The following is a 26,440-nucleotide window of genomic DNA, read 5'->3' on the forward strand; positions in this document are numbered from 1 at the left end:
TGACAAGTTTATTTTTTAAACTTATTTATATTTATTTAATAACTGCACTTTGTAATAATGTCATACTGAGATTTTTAAAGTACATTTTAAATCATTATGTTGTTGTGCTTTGATGTACACTTATTTTCATGTGTTGACTAACATACTAAAGTAATCTAAAATACTTGATTATAATTCTAACTGTGTGTGTTATTCAATATTTCATTTAAGGTTATTAATATATTTGGAATTAAATAAACTGCAACTTCATCATACTAATGTGTAATTACAAATATCTTTAAATACATGACATTTAAGTTTCAATAGAAATGGCATTAACATAGATTTTGGTTTACCATAAATTACATGTATTTCCTATTTTATTACTTTTTGCTGGAAGTGTACTTCTTCTTCATTAAGGCAGTTTGTGCTGGGTCATCAGCGCCCTCCCTCCGGCCGAACATTACACGCCCAGACTCTATTACCAACAGCATAAATTTGATATCAGGAGAGTGTGAGCTGAAAACAGCATTTAATCTTGTTAATACATATCCTGAACAAAAGACTGCAGAAATTATAGGCCATTAACATTGATAAGCAACTCTGCCAATGGCCAACCCGTAATAATTTCACCCGACCTTTATAGATCGGGAGAGCAGTAGACAAAGATCAACTCCAAATTGGATTTTAAATGGGGTTCCAGAGAATTGAGGGGGCAGGATGAACGACTAGTTGCTTGATCAGTATTTCACTAAGTTTTACTGAGCTGGTGTGGATAACAAACCCTGGACCAGCTACACTGTTCCAAAATCCATCTTGACCACCGTAATGACCCTGTTTTTTTTATTTAATTTTTTTATTTTAGGTAAACTGTAAAAATAGCCTAAATAATTTCTAGAATCTCATTCAGTATTAAGGTTGTTACACTCTAAAAAAAAAAAAGGGGGGGGCTTCACGATGCCATAGAAGAACCTTTTTTTTTGTCTAAATGGTTCCATAAAGAACCATCTGAAGAACATTTCTGTTTAACAAAAGGTTCTTTGTGGTGAAAGAAGGTACTTCAGAGTACAAAAAGGAAAGAAAGAGATGGTTCTTTAAAGAACCTTTGACTGAATTCTTCTTTGTGAAAACAAAAATGATTCTTCTATGGCATCGCTGTGAAGAACCTTTTAAGCACCTTTATTTTTAAGAGGTTTTTGTGTTGCATTCGGTTTATTTTATGTAAACAGAAAAGAGGGACACACTTTACATCATAAAATACACACAATATAAACCGAAGGCTTCAGTACTATAGAAATATTTGGCGATAGATATTGCACAGTATGATCAAAGGAACCGTGGACATGCTTTGTTCATATTTAAATTGTGTTGTAAGGTTTGGGGAATTGAAGTCACACTTCATACAGACCTCAATATGAGGCAATCGACAGTCACTCTCATTGTACCCTTTCATCTATCTTTTCTCCCTTGTTCTGCCTCTCTGACTCGTACGTTTACCGTGGATAATCCCCACAAGGCTGCTGCACGCAAAGGATTATTTTCATAAATTCGGATATGTCAAGCAGGGGCTTGAATGCCTCGTTCTACCACTGTCTTATAATACAAACGTTCTTATAAATATTCCCTATTGCTCTTTCATTTAACATTCCCAATTACTGACTGACAGTCCAAACCCCGTCTTCAGAAAACCTCACAGGAACTTTTGAATTGTCAAGAACAAAACATCTTTTTCAGTCATCTAAGTCTGAGAGCGCATTCAGTGTTGAAATTACCACAAGCAGCTCCTTTGATTAATGAAGTAATCTTGTGAAGATGGCAACTCTGGGGATACTTACATTCAAGCCAGTGAATGGGGTAATTATTGTTATGACAAACTTACTCTAAGGCAATTATTAGTGGTGTTTACTAAGGCAAGCAGCACTATTACAATTGCTCATGCCAACGGTTAGGGATCTGAACAAACCACTAAACAAACTACATAACTTTGGGATGTAACTTGTCCTGTACTTTTCTGCAATGATACCTCAAAATAAATGGCTTGTTCAGAAGAGGTGTGCTATTTCATTTCTAAGCAATCTGGACAATAAAAAAAAATGTTTGAAAAAAAATTGTTCCACTGAAAGAGGAACATCTCATATAGGCACCAGAATATCATAAATGTTTTTTTCCATTTTTGTTTTGCAAAGCAAAACGTTTTGTTGAAGAAAAAAAAAGCAAAAATCTATTTTATAATCACTGTGTGAGAAGTTTGTACAAAAAAATAGAAAAAACATGGCACCATATTTTTTTATTTTTTTTTACAAAAAATTAAATAAATACATATTGCATACATATTTTACAACTGAAGACAACAGAATACAATTATTTACATTATTAATTATTTTAGAATTCTAATTATTTATTATATTAATTATTCATAGAATACAATTATTTATATTAAGCATACATTTGTGTGACTTTTCTCAGATTTTATTTGATGAATGGACAACATATTGGTACCCCCTCAGTTATTTGTCAATATAAGACCTATTACTATATCATATATCAGTGTCATTTTCGGTATCATAGATTATCGACACATTATCGAATGATCACCTTATTTAATTTGATTTACTTTATTTACTTAATTTAAAGGGACAGTTGACCCAAAAATTAAAACTGTGTCATTCCTCATGCTGCTCCAAAACCATAAGACTTTCATTCATCTTAAACACAAATAAATATAATTTACGTGAGAAACATGAGATTCTGTTGCTCCACTGAGAGTCCATGTAACAAAAACAGTTCATCAGTTCTCACTTTTCAAACATGAATATTTAATGTGCTTTATGTATGTGTTTATACTATATGTGAAGAAAACCCTAAATGAAACCAGTTTTTCAAATAAAGCACAAGTTTGATTCCTGTCTCGGGGTCCTTTGACGATCCCGCTCCCTCCCAGTGCTCTCCTGTCATCTCTCTATTGACGTATCTTTATAAAAAGGTACAAAAGCCCATAAAAATAACTTAAAAAAAAAACATTCCTTACATTTCCATGTGGCTGTGGACATGGCTGTGGAAACCCCGTCAGCACTTTATATTTTAGCATGCAGTGTTGAGAACATCGGCTGATTACAATCTCTGGGTCACGCGTGCCCTTTGGACACCCAACAGCTAATGAGAAAAAGTGGCTTCCCAGGTCTAATCTGTGAACAGCCTGGCAGTGTTTCTCATGAGAGAGGTGTGAGAGTGTGTGTGGTGCAGAAAGTTGCAGTCCTGACTGGCATTTACACCTCGCAGGCAGGCGCCGTCACTCTAATTATTTACTCAGGCAGCTGGGTCAGGGCTGTGCGCCAGCTGAACAGCAGACGTACACAGAGAGTGATCCCTAAAAGTGGACACTGCTGCCACAGCGGGACTCTAAGCTCATGTTCGTCACATTGGCAACACACAGAGGAATCAATGAGCTGTTAGTGGAAATCACTGTCTGATTCAGGGTGCATTAATAGAAAAGTATCTATCCACCCTGGAGATCTGTGAGGACAGAACGCTGCTTGATGATGCATTTCGTACCTGTACTCAATGAGCTGGTCTTTGTGCATCCATGTGACGTCGGCTGTGGGATGTCCCGTCACCACACAAGGGAGCAGCACACTCTCTCCAACGGCTTTAGACACATGCTGAGGCTCCAGGAGAAACTCCAGGGTCCTTTCCTCCCCTGATTCTGCACAAAACAGAGAAGTGCATTCACAGTCAGTGTCCGTCCCTGTCCTAATTATGTTAATAATTTTAAACTTTTGAAATAATATTTTACAAAAATCTTTCAAAAAAAAATTTTTCAGTAAAAATATCTAAACATCTTTAAAACAACGTATGAAAAGTAAAATAGCATACAATATTATGAGATTTTTTAAGGAGAATATATTTTGCTGTTAAGTTTTTTACCTCATTGACAAACATTTTTGTTCACTCAAAAACAAAATTCTGTCATTATTTACACATCCTCATGTCACTCCAAACCTGTATGAATTTCTTACCTCTGCAAAACACAAATTAAGATATTTTGAGAAATGTCTGACTATCAGTATAATAGAAGTCAATGAGGTCCAATGTTGTTTAGTTCACAGACAACAGAAAGTCGTACAGGTTTGGAACCACATGAGGGTGAGGATATAAACTATTTTTGTCTCTTTAAATATGTTTTGTTTTGGTTAAAAAGTGGGGTAAGAAAAATCTATGCAAATCAGGATATATTCTCCTAAGGCAGAGTTCCCAAATTTAAATAATCTAATTTTTTTTTAAGGATGTTTAAACATTTTCACTTGAAAACAATACAAAAGTATAAATAATAGTGCTGTCAAATGATTAATCGCATCCAAAATAAGTTTTTGTTTACATAATCTATGTATGTGTGCTCTGTATATTTATTATGTATGTATGAATACACACACATACAGTATATATTTTGAAAATATATTTAATAATCACGATTAATAGTTTGACAGCACTAGTAAATAAATATAAAGATGACAGAATTTTCATCTTTGAATGCACAATCTCTATGTATGTTTTTAACTTTTTTTAAGTGGCCTTAAAAAGTGGGATAAAAAAAAATTGGCTTATATTCACTTAAGACTAATGTTATTATACAGTTTACAGAATTTTACTTGAATATATTTTGCCCAGTTTAAAATATTTGGAATTATACTGGAAAACAAGAAAAATACTGGTTGAGATAATGAAGCTATACAACATGAAAATGGAAATTTTCCATCAGGAAAGTGTGAACTTGTTGACCATTTAGCCCTACAAATTAAGTGTGAAGTTGTGCCACTAGTCACAACAAATTGTGTTTTTAATAACATTTAAAAGTAAATGTTACTATAATATTCTATAAATTTTAGTTGCAACAAATTGCATGAAAAACATATTAAAGCAGGTTTCCTAACACAGGTTTTCAGCTGTCACTGGTAAAACAAATAGTAATTTTCTACAAATGGCTTACTTATGTAAGATTTAGACAATAAAATTAGAAAATAAAATAGAGTCAGATTTGAATTTAACCTCAATTTAATAACTTTGCGCACTGAAAAGACTGAACATGCAGGAAACCTTCCTCCATTAGGCCAATTCGTGGACTTTTCACATACATTATTTATATTGTAACATATGCAGTATAGGTTGAAGCTTTTAAAAAGCTGTCTCTTTAATACTCATTATTTATTTATCTATCTCAGTGAGGGCAAAAGAAATTCAAAATGTCTTTCTTCTCTCTTTACATACTGCTGCATCATGTTGATTCCTGCTCCACGTTTAGTGTGATAACCTCAGCAGGCGACGGTGCTTCAGGCCTGATTTACGTTCTTTAATATCTCACTCTGTGCTCATGACTGCCCGTAAAAATAAATCTGCATGCTGAATATCTGCCACAAAGGAGCTCAGTCCTCTTTAACTTTAGCATAAATTACATTGTTCTCTTTGAAAACACCACCTGTGGGCATCCTTCTGGAGAGGGCCTCCTTTAAAACTCTCTCTCCCCTCAATTGTGTGAGTTTCAGTAGTGAATGAACAATTACATCAGAATCAATGTCTTGCATTTTTACTGTCAGGAATGCAGGGGAATTGGCTTTTTCCTTATAAAACCTTTTTAGGAAAAAAAATAAATAATTATGTTTGTCATGAAATAATATTAATAATAAAAAAAAAAAAAAACTTTTGATTAATGCTGTCAAATGATTAATCGTAATTAATCGCATCCAAAATAAAAGTTTTTGTTAACATAATATGTGTGTACTGTGTATATTTATTATAATTACAAACATATGCATGTATATATTTAAGAAAAATGTGTTTATATATTAAATATATTTAAATATAACAAGAATATAAATATATACATGAATATACAGTACAATATTTTCAAAATATATACTGTATGTGTGTGTATTTATATATACATAATAAAAATACACTGTACACAAACATACATTATGTAGCCAGAAACTTTTATTTCGGATGCAATTAATCAAGATTAATCGTTTGACAGCACTGCTTTTGATATAAAAGAGTTATGGTCAAATGCTTGAAATTAGTTTTGAAGACATATTTATATTTGTATGAGACACATACGTATCTAAAGATTTTTATATTTGAGCTTTTTCAACATCATCCCAGCTAAAAGGGAGCATTCTCAGAAATTTGACCAGCATTTCGGCAAGGTTCTTCCAAAGTTATGAACAGATGATCTTCTTGTAACATTTATATAACATTTATTTAAACTTGTCTGATCTTTAAAAACATTTAAAAGTAACATTACTATAATGTTTGCAAAATGATCAAATGGAACATTTTCCTAATTAATTCTCTATTGTAAAAAAAAATGTTTTTTAACCATTAAAAAAAAAAAAAAACCAAGGTTTTGCATAAAGTTATTTATAGAACATATTTTTGTTAGCTGGGATAATTTGGATAAATTTACAGTTATTCTGTTACCAAAATGTTGTTTAAAGGTCAGTCAGTAAATCAGTCTAAATATTAGATGGCAGATAAAGCTTTTTACATTAGTAAGAATGTCAAAAAAAAAAAAAAAAGAATTGGACATAATTTAATTTGCAACTTTATGGTCTGATGATACAACTCTAAGTATAGAATTGGAATATGTATGGAAATATGGAATATTTACCAGGCAGTATCTTTATTTCTGCTTCTTCACTGGTCTTGGTGGGCCCAGCGTTGTCGATCACGCAGCGGTACAGGCCTGCGTCTGCCTCTGTGGCGTTACTGATTACGAGAGCACCACTGGGCAGCGTGAAGACTCTCTGGTTCAGCTCAACCGGCTCTTTGTTTTGTTCCCAGCGGATGAAAGACACCAGGTCTGGATTCACCTCACAGTTCAGCATGTGACTGTCACCCACCCGCACCGACGCGGCTTCCGGCTGACTAAGGTACCGCGGTATCCCTGAAAACAGAGAGATATCAGAAGAATCAGAATCTGAATAATTAAAATACATTTTGGTTTGCAATGAAGTTTCATCTTCTTATTAATCGCTACTTTCCATAAACAGAAAGTGTTAAGTACTTATTGTGCAAATGGATAAAGTGAGAATATGAAATGGCACTCACTTTGTTATATTGGAAAGGCTTTTGAAATGTTGAAATACCAATAAACAATGCCTAAAGCTGTTTGCCTGTAGGCTAACATTTAATTATCTCTGTCTGTGTGACCTATGTGCTTTGGAGGCGGAGGAAGTTATTAAATTTTGATTAATTGAAGACAACTGTAATTACGTTGCACTGAGGAATCATGCACAATAAGATCATGTGTATTAAAAAGTAAATACGGTCTATTTTAATTTCATGTTGACTTTAAATGGTTCCTTCCATGCTCAGAGTTTTAATTCAGAGTTCAATAAACGACTCTTTAGAGGTTAAAAAAAAAAACCTTCTAAAACCCAAGGGCACATTTTGCTCTCAAATCTCTGTAAATGAAACTGATGGTGCTGAAAAGTAGTCATGGCATACAAGTGTTTACACTGGAGTTCCCCTGGTGTCCTACAAGCGGAGAACCTGCCAGGAACCTCGTCTGTAAGCAGGAAGCAGTGCTGACAGGCTACTAAGTCATACAAGATTAAACAAGATAAGTTTGTTTATTTTTATCAATCAGGTCACACTATCTTATTCAAAACTTATTCTGATTCATCAGTTAATTTACTTTACTCAATATAGTCCCTGCATAGGATTTTAATGTATTAAAATCCCTTTTTATATGCAAAATGTATATGTTTCATATGTATTTTCATATGTAGACTCCTTGTAATAATAACTATTTATTTATTTACTTTCAAAAAAGTTTGAATCTACTTTTTTGGTTTGATTAACTGGTGGATGACTTGAAACAAAAAAACAAAACAAAACAAAACAAAAGGTCTGGGGTCTGCAGAGTTTGTTAATATATTTGAAAGAATTCTATAATGCTAACCAAAGCTGTATTCATTTGAAAAGAAAAAAAAATACAGTAAAAACAGTAATATTGTGGAATATTATTTCAGTTTAAAATAATTGTTTTCTATTTTAATATATGTTAAAATGTAATTTATTCTTGTGATACCAAGCTAAAGTTTCACCATGATTACTAAAAAAATGACTGACCCCAAACTTTTAAATTATAGTGTACTAATAACTGGGTAAAATTTGTTATGTGAGATCTGTAAGTGTATAAAAACAGATGCATTTCATATTTCAGACATCTAATGCCAATTTGCTCCTTTTTTCCAGAGCCGTCATCTCATGCTGGGCAAAGTAAATAAAACATCATTATAACGCCTGAAAGTGATCGGCTTGCAGAGGCAGATGAAAAAATTCTGGAAAAGTCACGGACTGAAAAACACACCAGGAGGATTTTTTTGTGTGTGGGTGCGGGTGGGGGGTGGGGGGATAAAGAGGGTTCTGTATTTATATCTTTATTTAAATGAGCTAAGTTCCTCGAGTCTTCCACATGATTTTAGCACTGAAGCAGTGTAGTTAAGCTCATCGGAGCAGTAAGTTCATCACTTCACATTATGACGAGCGAAGCGTTGAGCACTTTGCCTAATACAATTGACTCCACTTAATCACAGTTCCCGCTCATTCCACAGAGTAGCTGCTCATGTTTCTCTGCAGTATCTGCTTCCTGCATCATATGCAAGTAAAAATCACAGAATCACAAATCTCTTTAACCTTTTACAAAAGAAGTACACTTTAGCCTACTTAACACTTAACAGTGTACATATTGTGAAAATAATAAAAAACTAAATTTAAGTACAAACTAAATGAAATATTTTTGAAAGGTAAAGTGCATGCTAATTACAATTAAATGGAAATATATTACCGTTTAAATTTATGTAATGCAATTAGCTAAATTATAGTGTTTTTTGAACCACTGAAATAGGATTTTAGTACATATTTAGATAGGCTATAATTTAATTTCAATTAAAACCCTTAAGTCATGCAATTACATATATTTGTAATTACACAGTTATAATGATGATAAAGTTAAACTTATCAAAACTTTATTTGATATTTTACAAAGTGCACTTTTTAAAAGTGTGCTTACAGTACGTGAGTTAAGAACAGTCAAGAAAGTGCACTCTCTTTAACTTAAGCGTTCTTTTATTTAGAAGTGTTATGTAAGCAAATAAAAAAAATAAAGTTATATATATATATATATATATATATATATATATATATATGTACTTTTGAGTAGACTACAAGTGCACATTTAATTCAATACAATTAAGTGCACTTATTTTTACAAGGACTAAATTGTGTAGACAGATTACTGTGCAGCTCTATGCTTTAGTGTATGCGAATATATATTTTATTAATATATATAATAATAATAATAATAATTATATATATATATATATATATATATACACACACACATACATATTTATATATAAACACACACACACACACACACATACATATACATATATATATATATATTTTTTTTTTTTTTTTTTTTCCAAAGACTTTTAGGAGACGGTTGACACTTAACATAACTAAGAATTCTTGTGGCAATAAAAGAGCAGCATTTAAGCAATAAATGTTTCTTTTTATGTGTGTGTTGCTTGAAAAAGAAGGAAAGAGCTGCTTTAGCATTAGCACCGCCACTAAAGCTCAAAACAGAGATCTATGGATCCCTTGCAGGTAAACATAAAGACTCATACATGAAAATGTCTTTGAGAGAGACTATAAGAGAGAGGAGTGATGGGGTTTCCTTTGTCTGGCATTAGTCCGTTACACACATGCCATGCTCTCCCTCTCTCTTAATGTGAAAGAGCATGCAGTGAGAGATGCTATCAGTGAGTGAACAGAGAACAGCATTCATTCATCTCCACAGGCTCTGCTTTATAACAGCAGACAGAAAGGTTTCACAGAGCATGCTGTGGCCTTTTAATCCCCTTATAAACTATATACAAAATCAGGTTTTTACAACAGAACAGCTTTTATGCTCTTAAGGAAAATATTCTGCGTATTTCTGTCCACTAAGTACTAGTACTCTTCAATCTTTAGAGAAAAAATCTAGACATTGTTTATAATACCTCTGTATGGCTAGAGGACATACAGTATAACATATTTACAATACATAGGTAAGGGACAATACAAGCTGGTCTTTTTTTCTTGAAAAATAAACCCTTAGAGGGTGATTAATACCATAATGCAAAGTGGTTTTATATATATATATATATATATATATATTACACAACTGTTCAGAAGTTTGAGGTCAGTAAGATTGATCAAAAGTTAGAGTAAAGACTTTTACATTGTTACATAGGATTTATATTTTAAATAAACACTTTTATTTTGAAATGTCTACTTATCAAACAATCCTGAAAAATTCTGAAGGACCATGTAACACTGAAGATTGGAGTAATGGCTACTGAAATGTTAGCTGCACAATATTTCACAATTTCAAATAAAAGCATGTATTTACCAACCAGACCAGCATCAAACCAGCTCTAGCCAGCATAAATCATCCTGGAAAAGCATGAGAATCCATGCTGGTTTAAACTGGTCTTTTCAGCAGGGTCCATTAATGTAAATAATCATAGTTTAGAGTACAGTTCAGGCTATGTGTTTTGGTGGCAGTGTGTACCCTCCCTGCTGTTATATTCTTCCTCTGTTACGTCCTTTCCAAACAGTAAGTCCAAGAGCAACATTTGTTGAGTGATTCATTACACTGGTGTAAATGCTACATGGGAACCAGTGAGTGCCATAAGCTTGGACCTCACAATATCAGCTCACGGACACACACTGAGGGTCTACCACACACACACACACACACACACACACACACACACACACACACACACACACACACACACACACACACACAAATCCCGTTCTGGTGGCCTGATCCAGGCATCAATCTCAGTACACAAGAACATGGTACAAACTGGAGATTTGGATCGACAGAGCCATTAGAGTTTATTGGCCAGACTCTTGTGTGATTTCATTGGAGAGGACAGTCTGTTTAATGGTCAGATTGTCAGCTCTGCCACTGTTTGTCCACTGTAGTCCACGTCATCAAATTATGGAAGCCTATTTCTGCCAGAGAATAAAAATATAAAAAGGTCATTGTGACTTTTTATCCAACAATTCTTCTTATTTTTCTCAGAACTGTACGTTTATATCTCATAATTTAAATTATTTTTGAATTTATATCTTAAAAGTTATTGTTGCACGATGTAAACTTAGAATTTAAAGAAAAAAGTCCCACTTGTGAGTAATACTCACAATTTGACTTTTTTCTTCGAATTGTGAGTTTATATCTCACAATTGCGAGATATTAATTGTGAGATGTAAACTCAGAATTTGGAGGAAAAATGTCAGAATTGTGAGATGTAAGTTCACAATTTGGAGTTAAATAAATTTGCAACTCTGACTTTTTTCTCATAGTTTCGAGTTTATATATAATTGCAAGTTATTAATTGCTAGATGTAAGTCTACAATTGTAAGTTATAATTTACAATTTTGACTTTTTTCTCAGAATTGCAGGTTAATTACTCGCAATTCTGAATTATTAATTCCGAGATATAAACTCGCAAATACAAGTTATGAACTCACTTTAGATTTTTTCCTCAGAATTCCAAATTTACATTTCACAATCACAAGTTATTAACTGCGAGATGTAAAAATAGTAAAAAGTAAAAACTGCGTAACGTAAACTCACAATTGCGAGTTTTATAACAAACAATTGTGAACAATTATAAACTTGCAATTCTGAAAATAAAAGACAGAATTGTGAGATATAAATTTGCAACTGCAAGAAAAAAAAAATCTGAACTCTGAGATAAGAAGTTGCAATTACCTTTTCAAAATAGTTTATTCTGTGGCAGAAATAAACTTTCATACCAAATTGCAACTCTAACATGACCATTACAGGTTAGTGCTGAGGCACAGAAAAACAGACAATCGATTGGGTGATGAGAATTTCCACCTAAAGCAGATTCCACACACTGGGAGTCATAGCAAGGGCAAAAACCCTGCAGAGAAAAGTAGCAACCTCAAATCATGGGCCCCTAAGGCCCCCCAGTGTACCATGAAGCAGGCCACAACTTCCATTTACCTCTGTCAAACCGAGAAAAGAATTTGAGTTGGTATAAGGTCTCTTCTACCCCGCTGGGCAGAAGCTCATTCACTGTTCATTTGAGTCTGGATACTCTTCTTTATTGGGTCTTAGAGGCGGCAGGCAGCTCTTTAAAAAGCTCCAGAAATTTACAGGCTCACGGACAAACAGCTCCCTCCATTTTGCAGCGGGGTTTTTAGGCCTGTAGAGAGCGAGTATAGCTGGGCACGATTTACCGATGCTGTTAAAGCTGGATATGAGCAGATAAATCTGGGGTTGGGAAGGTCTGGGAGGAAAACAAAGAGACCAACCTCACAGCAGCATGCGCTTGAGCAGCAGTTAACAGAAAGGCTGTAGCTCAAACCCAAGCAAAGACCCCACCCCAGCGAGGGGAAATAAATAGCCTTACCTGCCATAAACATAGATGTACACATTATTATGAGGAAACGTTGCCAACTGTGCGAAATGAGAGTCCTCCTGACATACTACTGATATCACTGAAAAGATTAACTTTACAAATTAGTCATGTTATTAATTAGATCTAACTTTAATGCAGAATGAGCAAAAGTAAAATAAAATAAAATAATTAAAAATATAATAAAATAAAAAATATACAGATTTTTTTAATCTGAATTTCAAGAAATTGTTGTTCCCATTAATCATCATTACAATTTAACTCTTTCCCTACCATTGACAGGATTTTCTGTCATTTTTTTAGACATCTATGAGCAAAAATTTTCTCTGCTTTTTCTTCATTTTTGTTGTTTTTCATGAAACACACCCATATTTGTGTTACTAAAAATGAATGCATTAAGCTAGAATAACTTTTTTGTTTGTTTTTATTCTTTTTTTGTTTGTTTTTATTTGAAATCAGAGACACTGTTCTTTTGATATTGCATGTTCAGATATTTATGCATCAAATTATTTTGACGGCCATAAACATTTTATAGAAAAAAAAAAAAAAAACACTGACAAGGAAAAATTTTATTAAAAAAAAAAGTATGCATTTTCTGAGAAAAAAAAAATTATATATTTTACATTTCCCAATAAGTATATAATGGTCTGATGTTTCTGCCATCCTATAAAGGAAACTTCAGTTTTATCAGTATATTTTTATGTTTGCACTTTGTCAACAGTTTGATTCTGTTTTCCAGAAAAATTACTCATTTAAAGATATTCAGATATTTTTCAGCACAAATGGCACCATTTACTGAGAATGCCCTGCCATCCTTCAAATCATCTTACACTAAAAGATGAGATTTAAGTTGACACCCCTTCTTTTTCTCTCATGAAATATTCATCTCAAGGTTCCGCAGTCTTAACATGGCTCCTGTCCAAATTAGAAAGCTGTTTGAGCTCCAGTTATCTGTCCTGGAGTTCTATACAGTAAATATGCTGTCTAAGAAGAACCTAAAGGAAAATAACTGCCAGCCATAACATGACCCAGTTCAGGGAGGAGTCACACTGAGAATTTCATGTCACCTTTCCCAGCCTGTAAATTTTGCATGAGCCTTACAAGCAAAGATAAATATTTGATAGCGGTCTGCAAGATCTTCTATTATGAGTTTAAATGGAGTCCACACAGCTGGTTCCAAAACTAACCAGACCTCCTCTGTGTTTGGATAAATACTCTGAACCACTGAACGAAGATCACAGTGTAGACTCTTCAGTCAATGTAAGTTATAAATACAGTCAATCAGTGTGGAAAAACATTGTGTAAATAGCACTGAGCACTTATAATATAGGCTTAATAATGACTTTAATAACTTTAAAGAGTGATAACATTAGGCATCCATCATTTATGATGATATATGACACAGTCATTTGCTAAATGTTTAAGGAGTCATTAATGCAACTTCCTATGTCAATGACACATGAAAATGTTCATAAAAGGTGACAGGTTGTATTGTAACTCCTGTTTCCAGTTTTACTAACCAGTTTACAATTGGACAAAACAGATCAGCTGATTTTTGACCATCATAGCTAGTTTGCTGCTGGTCCAAGATGGTTTACAATTTTCAAACCAGAATCACCAACTAGTAACCAAGGGCTGCATGTGTAATCAAAATAATAATGCACTAGTCTTAGACTGTGATTTAATTTGTGCACTGTTTGTTTCAGAGTGAAGTGTGGAAATGTGTTTATTTACACGTGAGCAGCACATAAGCCTGTGCTTTCAGCATCTCAGAGCGGCTCAGTTCACAGTAAATGCTGCTCCATACAAACTCCATCTCCACATCTACTCTGAATTTGGGTCACTTTAACATTCATTTAGGAATACAACATCTTTGCATACTTGTAATGAGAAGCGCTTATCAACAAAAAAGAAGCAAAAGAACCACAGAGGGCTTCCTATGGTTTAAAATGGTTTAACATTTGAAAAGGAAGATAGCCAATAATAATACATCTTGTAAAGTGTTTTTTATTCCACTTTAAATCTTAATCACAATTTACATAAGAAAAATCACCCTACCAGTTATTAATTAAAGATTGTGAGAACATTGGTAATTATTTGTTAAAATGATGTGGGTTTGCCACAGGTTCATCTTTTTCCTCTTAACATCTCTCCTAACTACAGGAGATGTGGCCGCAGGTTATATTTAAAGCCGGTTTCCCAGAAGCGTCCGGCTGCTGACGGGCACACACATTAGTGAACGAGCGGCGCTTTCCCATGAGGCCGCCTCATCAGAAGTCTAACACAATTAAACTTCCCTTCCCACTCTTGATACATTAGCACTGCATCAATGTGAGATATCACAAGCATACTGTACATTCACATCAGCTTCCACTGACTGAAACCCAAACCTCTGAGAGACAGCAGGTTCATAGTGAGGTCAGACGCTTACTGTAAACTGCCTCCATTTACATACCAACAAAAAGAAAAATAACCAATTCTATTCTAAAATGTAGCAAACACATTTGTAAGTGTAAAGCACAGTAGTGTACAACGTCATTATAAAATCTGATTGTAGACAACCCAGAAGAGCAGAAAAAAGCTAAAACAGAAAGCCTGTAAAGAACATTTTGGACACTCCTAAGTGTCACTGGACAGCGGGGGTTATGGTCCGGTGATCTCACTCGATGAAAAGAAATTTCAGTGGCAGGTTTGCATTAAATCCGCCGGTATCTTGTCAAATGTTCGGTTGATTTTGACTGTGATCAGCTGCAACACGAGAGTTTTCAGAAAGCCCAATACCACCAAACAGGATGACATTTCATTTCACAGTGCTGTGGATGTAATTGGAAAATAAATGATTTTTTTAGTCATGGAGACTAGATGGCAGGAGAGCAGCAGTGAGATGGCCAGTGTAACACGGCTCCTGTCCACAGCAGACGCAGACACAGACAGAGAGACTCAGAGCCAGCAGGGATCGAGCGGGGACCAATCATGATGAAAACTGGGAAAGATAGACTTGATAATGTTCAACATTCTGCAAAGTGCTTTTGAGAATTGCATAATAAAATAAGACTGTCAAAACATTTTTTTTAAAAGCTCTAGATTTAAACTGTTCTGGCTTTCACGACTTTCCTCTCTTGTGTTTTTACTCATTTATAATGTAACAGTAAGAGGTATCATAGTGTGTTTGACCCATTCTAGTAAAGGGGAGGGGCCTTTGTTTGATCTTGAATTTGCATACAGATGAGCTAACGAAAATGCACACCAGTCCTTTATGCCCTGAAGACATGTCTTGAATGCCAACTGCACAGACAGGGAAACGAACTAATAATTATTGGTGTTGGAACCCTTTATTATTTATTGTGTACTGCAGCAGTATGAAGCACTGGTACTCTGTGTGCTCTCAGAGGGGTTTAATTGCTCAGTGGTTGCTCTTTCAGAAGATTTAAAGATGTTTGCCTCGGATGTTTCTTAGAAATTTATAGGAGAAATAAAAATACACACAAATTGTTTACACACAGTAAGGAACATAAAGCTGATGTAGGAAGCAGCTCAAATAATTCGGTCTTTGAAAAATGTGATGAAAGATGTTTGAGTTCATACTGAAATTACTTTTGTTTGCAGACCTTGGTATCTTGGAAAGATCTGCAGTTTGAGACATGATTGAGATCTCTGAAATGTGAGAGAATCTGAATCCCAAATCTTTTTCTCAGAAGAAAAGTTTACACAGAACAGATAAAGAATTTCATTGTTTCGTTGAAAAAGCAGAATTTGACTCAAGAATTTTTGTAGTCCTGAACCCACTTGTATTTGATATATTATATATATATATATATATATATATATATATATATATAGAGAGAGAGAGAGAGAGAGAGAGAGAGAGAGAGAGAAATCTATTATTCTACATATAAAGTTGTATTAAAAAAGCAGAGTTTGATTAATGGATTTCCCCCCTGCATGAACCACTTTTTATTTTGAACTATTTGAGTTTTTAGTTTTTTTATTGCATTTATTGTATTGTATTTCATTTTTTATTTTATTTTAATTTAATTTATACAAATATTTTAATTTTAATATCTAATTTAAATATTACTGTCTTGGTGAAATAACTGAGATGTACAAGAGATTTCATTGTTGCCTTGAAAAAACAGAATGATTTATACATTTTTGCAAACATAAAAAAAATAACACAAACAATTCAAAATACATGGGGGTTGTGTTGATAATTTATTACATTATTTTATTGAGTTCATAAATTAAATTAAATTAAATATTAAATTAAATCAAATTAAATAAACAAATATTTGTATCCATTTAAACTCTGTTGCTGTTTTTTTTTTTTTTTTTTTTTTTTTATTTTTTTTTTTCATTTGTAGACTGGTTCTTCTCTTGATAAAATTCCCTAAAAGCAGTAAAAGTCAGACTATTAATCATGTTTTATCTTCTTCTTCTTCTTTTTTTCGTAAGAGCCAGAAACTCAACACTGACTGCATTTGGTTGAACACTACTAAGGTGCCATATTTTATTCTGAGCAACCTGTTCCCTTATTCTCAGCTATACCCGACCTTCACGAGAGGTCGTTGCCAGGGGAGACGGCACCACCGCAGGGAAAGGCCGATCGCATTACAAAGCACAGATAAATGTGTTGTCAGGACCTTGTGTCTCCCCTCTTATCAGAGACGGGGGGAATCGTACCTCCACAGGGCTGGACTGAGCACGCTCTGTAGCGCCAGCAGAACAAAACTTAAGACCTCCCAATCAAAAGACCTACTAATCAAAGCCTCTCAGGACCCGACGTACACACAAAGTCTGCCTGCACACTTTAACCAATGAGGAAAGAGCCGGCCCTCATCACCTGCCTGATGCAGTCAGACCCCTGCAGACGGCCCACCAGCTAACCTGATTAATGCGCTCAGCACTGACAGCTGCTGATAGATGCCACGATAAACAAAAGCAACACTGACCCGCTGCTCTTTCTGTCTGTGTGGATCTCTGACTCTCTGAGGCCTCCGGAGCATCTGCAGATCTGCTCTGTGTCAGTCTGTCCATACTCAGCTTTTTGACAGGAAGCTCACAGTGCACAGGAAGTTGGAATGTGAGAAGAGAAGAGGGTGGTATTGGTTAGCAGCCCACACTCAGAGGGGTCTCAAAACTGAGTTTGCAACACCAGACAATGGAGTGAGCGGAGAAAATTAAACAGTTATAAATATTGTAGTTTTTTAAAGTCATGAATGCCCAGAATTTTGCATATATATATATATATATATATATATATATATATATATATATATATATATATATATATATATATATATATATAAAGATTTTTTTTCAGATTTTTTTTCTTTTCTGTTAATGCATGAAATCATAAAATGCATTTTTTTTTAATCATTAGCCCAATGTAGTTTTTTGACTAAAATAAATCAATTTAATATTAATATCAATTTAATTGTGTCCTATTAAAAAACAAATTTAAATTGTATAAATAATTGTACAAATATCAAATAAATTAAAGTAAACTAGTAATAAATAACTTCATAAACAAATAAAAATAATTTAAGGAAAGAAATAAAAAAAAATGCATACAATAAAATGCATAAATGTACCCATTTTTATCTCATTGGTGTCTTGATAAATAAAATAAAATAAAATAAATAAAAATAAATAAATAAAATAAAAATCTCATTGATGTCTTGGGTAAACAGTTAAGATATAAGCAATGTAATCTGTGATTTTTTTCCCTATATGTTTTCGTAAAATCATTAAAGCAGAATATTATTTCTTTTGTCATGAACCTCAATGTATTCTGATTTGGTTGCATTATTTAAATAAATAAACAAACAAACAAACAAATGATTGATTAAATGAATGAACGAACGAATGAATTAATGAATACATTTACACATTTATTCTGAGAAAAACAGGATCAAAGTACATTACTATCATAAGGCTATATGGATCTTCTTAATATGTCTCCTATAGGAGTGCTGAGATCAGGAAGCAGATGGAACTGGTTATATCATGCACATCTTCCCCCCAAACACACACATATGGACACAGATATGAGCAGATCCCTGCCCTGCACACACAATCTATCACACTACAAACACATTCTGCAGTCTGCTGGCAACAGCTTTGTTTTAATGTCACTACAGCCTAACATCTGGAAGTGAGTCAAACAGCATTTCTACTTTGAAGCGTTTTTGACGTTCTTGATGATGCCCTGAATTACACGTCACATCTGCTCTGTGTTTCAACCATGCCAGGGATGTGTCTCGGTGGCTAAGAATCAGGCCAAATTACAAGTTGGAGAAACAGATTTTCTTTTTTTTTTCTTCAGGCCTGAGTTTTTAATTGCCATCCAATCACCAAATCAGCACACTGGGTACAGGGTCCTTCTAAGCTCGTGACTTGTTGGATGCGTCTTTCCTTATGGCTCTCCGCAGACTGGCATGAAGAACTACAATCTGTCAGTTGTAATTGTGAGCTTCGGTCAATCACACTTATATGAGGTGACTACGCAGTGTGAATGAGCCAAGGCTGAGAACCCAGTCAGCAGGAGGAAAAAAAGAAAGAAAGCTGGGCGTCACAGACGACGAGCGGTTTGTGGTGGGCAGCACTGCCCTTCCTCCAGACAGATCCACCCAGGCAGTGGAGAGAAAGGAGGGCAGGACGTGCAGCCAGAGGTGACAGACGCAGTGCTGTGATCGCCAGCAGCTGAGCCTCCCTCCAGCTCGCCTTTCTCTTCTTCACTTGGAGTAAGAATAATAAGCCTCTTTAGTCCAGACACCTGCAAAACTGAGGGTGCTAGACGAGTATGAAAGCCAAGAGCAGTGTGAAAGCTGATCTTTCCTTTTCCCTTTGGGCAAATCACACAGAGCCACAGACAGCTTCATTCTGAATGCTATTATCACACGCATAATGATATATCTGCATTTAATTCATGAGTCAAAAAACAAACGTTTTGACATTGAGAATACCCTTAGGACAGAAAACACAAATGAGATCTCTCTTTAATATCTCAGTTGTTGTTTTTTTTTCTCTCTAAATAACATTGAGAATAATTGGAGACTTCTGCTTCTTTTATATATATATATATATATATATATAAATTGATCATGTTTCCTTTACAGTTTTATAATACCAATGTTTGTGAATCTAAAGTGAGAGATTTCAATATGAACTTTCTCCAAATTGCCCAAAAATGCTCTTTATTTCTATCGGGTGAGCCATAGGGGTAAAGTAACCATAATAACATAAATATGTCGGAGGAATAATCATTTCATTTATGAGTTTCATCTGCCATGTGAAGAAAAAATTGTAGCAAGCCACATGAATATTTTATGACTAGGGTTCATCACCTTATTAATATTGATGAGGCAAGACGATAAGGTTTATACAGAATTGCACATATTTAATAAAATACATTTATTTATATATTTATACATGTGTGCTTTATGTGTTATTTTATTAATATTTAACCTTATTTTTATTCATATTTTACTTGTTTAATTAAGATTATTTGATCAAATAACTGTACATTTAAAATCGAAATAACATTTATATTTTAATTAATAATTACTATAATTACATTTATCATGTAAATAATGACATATATATAATTAAATAATATATAATTCATGCATATAGTCCTTTTACAAATGAATCAGCACTGCATATTTTTATGCATCAAAAATGTTCTAATTTGTTTCTATATTTATTGATCCTAAGGAATTTAGGGAGAAAAACATCTTAGAAAAAAGTAATATTTAAGTAAACAATAACTGAGAACTCTCTTAATAAGATCTTTTATGACTTTCTTTCTACAGTGGTACAAGAAAGAAGATATTGTTTGTTTGTTTGTTTTTCTCCATAAAATGGAAGTCAATGATAACCAAAGCTGTTTGGTTGAATATATAAATATATTATTTATTTATTTAAATATATTCATTTGTGCTCTGCAGAACAAATACTATTTTCTTTTGTTTTTCTTTTTTTGTGAACTATCCCTTTAAGAAACAGCGATAAAAAAAACTTTTGGTTATGGTGTTGTTTGAAATGAAAATATTCTTCTAGTGTCACAGAGAGCCCACATGCATAAGACTGCCTGCATGGTTCATTTCAGAGTGTCAGACAGCCTGTGACTGACACTAGCTAGTGATAAAGCCCCCTCTCTAGCTCCAGTGGTGTTGGCTCCGCTGACACGTCTGAAACATGCCCCTCTAGTGTTGTTGTTTTCATATCTTACCAGTCTGAACAGGTTCCTCCTGTGAGGTGTGAAGCTGCATGGCACAAACAGAGCTGCAGCTGCAGGGGCCCCTCAGACCACGGCACTTCATGACCGTGAAGCCAAACCAGCAGAGAAAACCCAGGAATGTCATCTCACACCTCTCCTGTACAGTCTCAGCTGAACACACCATTGCTGGGGAGTACCTGGCCAAAAGTAATCTAGCTGTTGCTACTGCCTCAACATCTTCATTAGTGTGAGAATAATTCAGCTGCTTTCAAAATATTATAGCTTTTTGCAGTGACAAGCAACTTCTAAAAGCATTAGTGAATCAGTTCATTCTGATGGTTAATTTCAATCAACCTTCGTGATTTATAGATTTAAGTCCTTGCACAGCAGTTTACATCCTTTTCATTACTATGCTTTTGTCTGGTTCTTAGTTTTATAATTATATTTGTGTAAATGTATCTGTATATATTTAAAGTCGGCTTAAAATTAAAATTCAATGAATCTATTTTCTTAATGCGTGTTATTAATCTTATATATCTCATGCATATGTTTCTTATTATTATTTATTTTTTTTATTTTTTTTTTGCAACAAAAAGCAGTTTGTATGTACCTTTTTGGATGTTAAAATACTTAAAAAAATATATTGCTTAAGGCATCACTTATGAAAAACAAGTAAACTGTAGCATACGTTTAAAAAGAGTAATAACATAATAACTGACATAATATACTTTAAAATAATATACTTAAGTGCAAACTGAATGTAATGTTTTCAGACGAACGAAAAGGGTTATAGATTAGATTTATATTAAAAGCAATTAGATTATTTTTGATAGTGTTTTTGATTCACTTAAATAGGACTTAAGTACATCTCTAGTAATTACATAAGTAATTCTATTGTAAAAAAAGTAATTTTACATTATTTTAAAGTGTACTAAAGTGTGCTAAAAACAGTCATTAAAGTGTACTCTCATTAAATACACTTAAGCGCCCTTTTAGATATTATAGATATTACATTGCCTGCAAGTACATTTTTTAATAATATACTTTTAAGATTTGAAGTACACTACGAGTGCATATTTAATATATTTAAGCTGACTTATTTTTCACAAGACATAGCAACACGGTCTCAACCAACGTTATGAATTTGGGGCGGAGCTATCTGTGCCACCAATGGCAAATGACTTTGTGTTCAAGAAACCTGTTTGAAAACAGTCATTATTTTAGCAGTTGGCAATCCTAGTGGCACTAAAATTACTTTACTTTTAACTAACTTAAACTATGTATAACTTTGTTGCTTTGAAGTAGCTTTCCCTACACTGCTAAACACACTCAGCTCTTGAGCTGGGTTCACTGTCTAATCCTGGACACACTTCACTCGCTACATACTGACAGAAGTTACTTAGTAGGCAGAGAAATTCCTCAAGGTTCCCCAGAGTCCTTGCGCACAGGGTTCAGGGCAGCCTCGTGAAACAAGGACCTTAAACTTATGCACTATAAAACCCCCTTATTCCCATCATTCTGCTGTAGTTGTTCAAAGAGCTGTTCCAAGCGGGCCCCAGCAGGCACGTACAACTCGGAAACCGGATTTATTTCATTCAGAGAGTGAGAATCGGCTCTCTGCTTTACTTCTACAAGCATTCACTCCCCTGCTGCTCTCGAGAGAAAGACGAGAATCCTGTAACGTGGCAACAGCGACTGCCTCCCCATCTTTTATTAGTTTTGAGTGACACTTTAAAACTGCGGCCAGGATCGAGACAAAGCGGTGACACAAATACAAATGAGCCTCCCGCTAAAGGCTGCTAAAGAGAATAAACAACCCCGGGTTCAAATAGTTTTGACTTCACTGATGGCAGAGACAAATCAATAACGCTACAGTGAGAATTTGGAAACTGTAAAACATGATATAAGCCAAATACTCAAATAATGAGGGGTTTAAAATACAAGTCCATTCAGTCAGAGGGAAATATGCTATGCATGGACGCAAACTGAGAATCTGCTGGCTGCAGACAGATGGCATTCTAGGGCTGAAGGGTTGACTGTGGTGCCTGGATCTGCTCTGACGAGAGAGCTTAGCAGGAGCTTAACACCGACAGACTCAAGTCAAGTCAAATTTTTAATATTTTTGGACTGGTCAGAAATCATAAGATTAATCACAATTTATTGTTATACAGTGTTAACACAGTAGAAGCTTTTTTTTTTTTATTCACATATTAGGGGTCCATCATGGCATCAATAAGTGAAAGACCCTGACCTAGAACATCCTAGCAATGTCCTAGCAACCACCAGAATAGAGTGCAGCAGTCGGGTTCCTGAAGTAAAAACTCCATTCATTTTAATAACTTATAAACCTTTAAAGACCTACTGTGAATTCCAAATGTTGTTCGGGGGAGGGGGTAATCGATGGTATATGCTTTGTTGAAGCTATCTGTTCACACTATTTCAACTGATTTTAAATTAATCTCGTATTCTCGTTTAAAAGCTGAATTTGTGGTGAAAAATACATTACCTATGACACTGTACAGACAATTTCAACAATCAGAGAGCTGCATCGAGAAAATTGCACCAAAAGAGCTTGCAGAGGAGTATAAACGGTCTTGCTAAGCTGCAAAATTGCATATTTGGATATTTATAGATATTTTAGAATTGACTTAAATTATACTGTTTCTACAGATATAATCAACAACTTTAAATCAATAGTTTTATATTTCTCTATCATTTTTTATTAATGTCATTGGCAATGCTTAATGGGATTGAAGTTCTTTCCTCTTACTGTTGAAAATGAAAATTAGGCTGCGTTTTACTCACCCCTGAGGCATCCTAGGTGTACATGACTTCTTTCAGATGAATCCAGTCAGAGTTATATTAAAATTTGTCTTTGATCTTTCAAGCTCTATCGTTGCAGTCAGCGGGGGTTGCATTGCTTCAGTCCAAAAGACGTGGAACTGCTTCCATTTTACAACAGTGAGTCCAATCTAGATTAAAGTGATTATTACATTTTGAATATGGATATTTTTCTTACAAAAAAGCATCAATTCGCTACAGGAGGCCTTTGTTCACCCCCTGGAGCCATGTGAGACACTTTTTTTTAATGGAGGGGCGCTTTTTATTTCATGTCTTTTGGACTGAAGCAGTGCAACACCCGCTGACTGCAACGATAGAGCTTGAAAGATCAAAGACAAATTTTAATATAACTCCTACTGGATTCATCTGAAAGAAAGAAAGTCATATACACCTAGGATGCCTTGGGGGGTGAGTAAAACACAGCCTAATTTTAATTTTTGGGTAAAACTAACCCTTTAAGTGCATAGTTTTATACCCTTGTCTTTTTTGTCCAATTTGCAAATATTTTTTGCTTCAATTAAACATTTAAAATTTTATGATTCACTGTATACATCTTTACTAAAGACATCTTTAAAGTTCATATGGGAAAAGTTAATGTAAAAAAATTCAACACAGCTGAAAAGTGGGCGGGCACTAATGCACTTTATAGTCTAGTAGCCACTCTCTATTAACATCCTAGCGATGACCCAGAATGCCCTCGCAACCACTTAGAAATGCCTCTTCAATGATTTTCAGTGAATCCTCTTACAATGTCATACAGACCCCCTGGGTCCAAAGAGCATAAGCATGCTTCATTTAGCAACTTTCTTGAATATTTCTTCTCAGCAAAGACTGCAAAAAAAAAAAAAAAAAAAAAAGACAAAAGAAAGAAATCAACATTTTATGTTGATGACAAAATAAATCACAGCCCACGCCACAAGGACCGTCACTGCTACTCAAACAAATGCAAACAAATGCATCGATCTTTAAGAAAATCCAAATGGATACAGTTCAAAGGTCTGTCAATCTGATGAAGGACAGCCACGCACGATGTTGCTTGTGTCCGTCTCAATCAGAGTTGTACTGAAGAGCAGATTTCCCCTGGGGTTGAAGCTTGAGAGGAGCGATCAGGATTTGTAAGCACCAATTTTTAGATGAGAGGCTTTTGGCATAATGACACTTCAGTGCAGAGTTGAAAGAGCCAAAGAGTCCTGCTCTAGTAAAGACGTGCTGTCTACCATCCAATCTCACTCTCCACAACACTGCACAATGAATCTCAATGTGTTGTGGGAGTACAAACAATGAGCCAAGAGCATCTAGATTTGCTTTGTTATGCAGATTCAGATTCAGACTTATCTATGAGAAGCCTTGGCTAAGTGGTAAGTGACGAAGAGTGATAAACGGATCCCACAGGTAAAAGCGCTAAACATGGGAGGAGCGCAATAAAGTTATGGATTCTCTGAGGATTTTCTTAGTGAGCTAATCTAAAATCATGAATAATGCAAAGCACTGAGTCTCTAAATGTATCTGTTACATCAGCGCAACTTGGAAACAAACATATAAGCATCAAGGATAGAAAAGAGGGCAACAGTTTGTCAGGGATGATGAATGATTCATAGGGAGATTTCCTGCTGTCTGTCCTCTCAATCTGAGGTAAATACCACTACTTGACAATCTGTCCAATGTATCGTACTTCAAAATAAAAGCCTCAAGGTTGCTGGTCACGTGCATATATTGTGTCTTGGATGCAGGTCTGGTGTCCGCTGATGTAGAAAGTAGCCTACTGCATGTAATCTTTCTTATTGTGCCCAAGAGTAACATCTATTCAAGGTCAAATATCATACTAAAAAGAAACTATGCTTCCAACCACAGGATAAGTGCTGTAGTACCACCCACACAAGTTTGCAAATGTTCGTTGGATGTATGCTTTTGGGAAACACAGAAACTGGTTCAGTAATGAAAAACTTGCGACCATAGTTGGTTAACTATGCTTTCAGGAAAACACACCCCTGTATTACTATATTTGTCCATATTAGGGATATGCAGAGTACTCAGGTTGCCTTTGGCTTCAACTGATTCCAATTAGACAGGAGGATCACCAAAAGTACACATTTTTGGATGTCTCCCTTATGTGACATTGAATTGATAATTTTCTCTGAAATAAAGTGAAAAGTGAAAGTGACGTGACATACAGTCAAGTATGGTGACCCATACTCGGAATTCGTGCTCGCTTTTAACCCCTCCAAAGTGCACACATATAACAAGTGCACACATAATAATAACAAGAATTCATTGAGCCTTTTCATAAAAATCAAAGTCACTCCAAGCAAAGTGTTTGCAGGCAAATTAATCTCGACTCTATTTGAAATGAAAGCGTTAGTTCACCCAAAAAATGAAAATTCTGTTATTAATTACTCACCCATACATCTTCAGAACACAAATTAAGATATTTTTAATGAAATCCGAGAGTTTTCTGACTCTGCATAGAGTCCATGTGACATCAGTAGTTCAACCATATGTTAAGAAGCTACAAAAATACTTTATCCGGGTCTTGAACATGGTAGCTGTGTTGCTGTCTATGTTGGATCAGAAAGCTTTCAAATTTCATCAAAAATATCTTAATTTATGTTCCAAAGAAGAATAAAGGTCTTATGGTGTTTATAATGACATGAGGGTGAGTAATTAATGACAGAATTTTCATTTTTGAGTGAACTATCAGCTATGAATTGTCATTCAATTTCTCTAAGTAGATATTTAATACTATATACTTTCTACAATCTTACATTTAGAGTGCCTTTGGTAACAACTAGTATGGTGGCCAAGAAGTGCAAAACAATTCTGAAAACAAAGTACAAACACAAATGCAAATCATAAAACAAAATAACAATTCAAAAAACTTTATAACAAGTCAGAA

General features: G+C 34.5%; 1 protein-coding gene across 1 annotated transcript in view; it reads right to left on the reverse strand.

Moving 5' to 3' along the window:
* Positions 1-26,440, reverse strand: part of LOC109052994 (neogenin-like) — a 95,760-nt gene that overhangs the window by 55,279 nt on the left and 14,041 nt on the right. The window contains 2 exon segments of the mRNA XM_042755083.1: positions 3,532-3,682; positions 6,641-6,916. Of these exon segments, the coding sequence (XP_042611017.1) occupies positions 3,532-3,682; positions 6,641-6,916 (427 nt within the window).

The sequence above is a fragment of the Cyprinus carpio genome, unplaced genomic scaffold (genome assembly GCF_018340385.1).
Source record: "Cyprinus carpio isolate SPL01 unplaced genomic scaffold, ASM1834038v1 S000006632, whole genome shotgun sequence".
Lineage (NCBI taxonomy): Eukaryota > Metazoa > Chordata > Actinopteri > Cypriniformes > Cyprinidae > Cyprinus > Cyprinus carpio.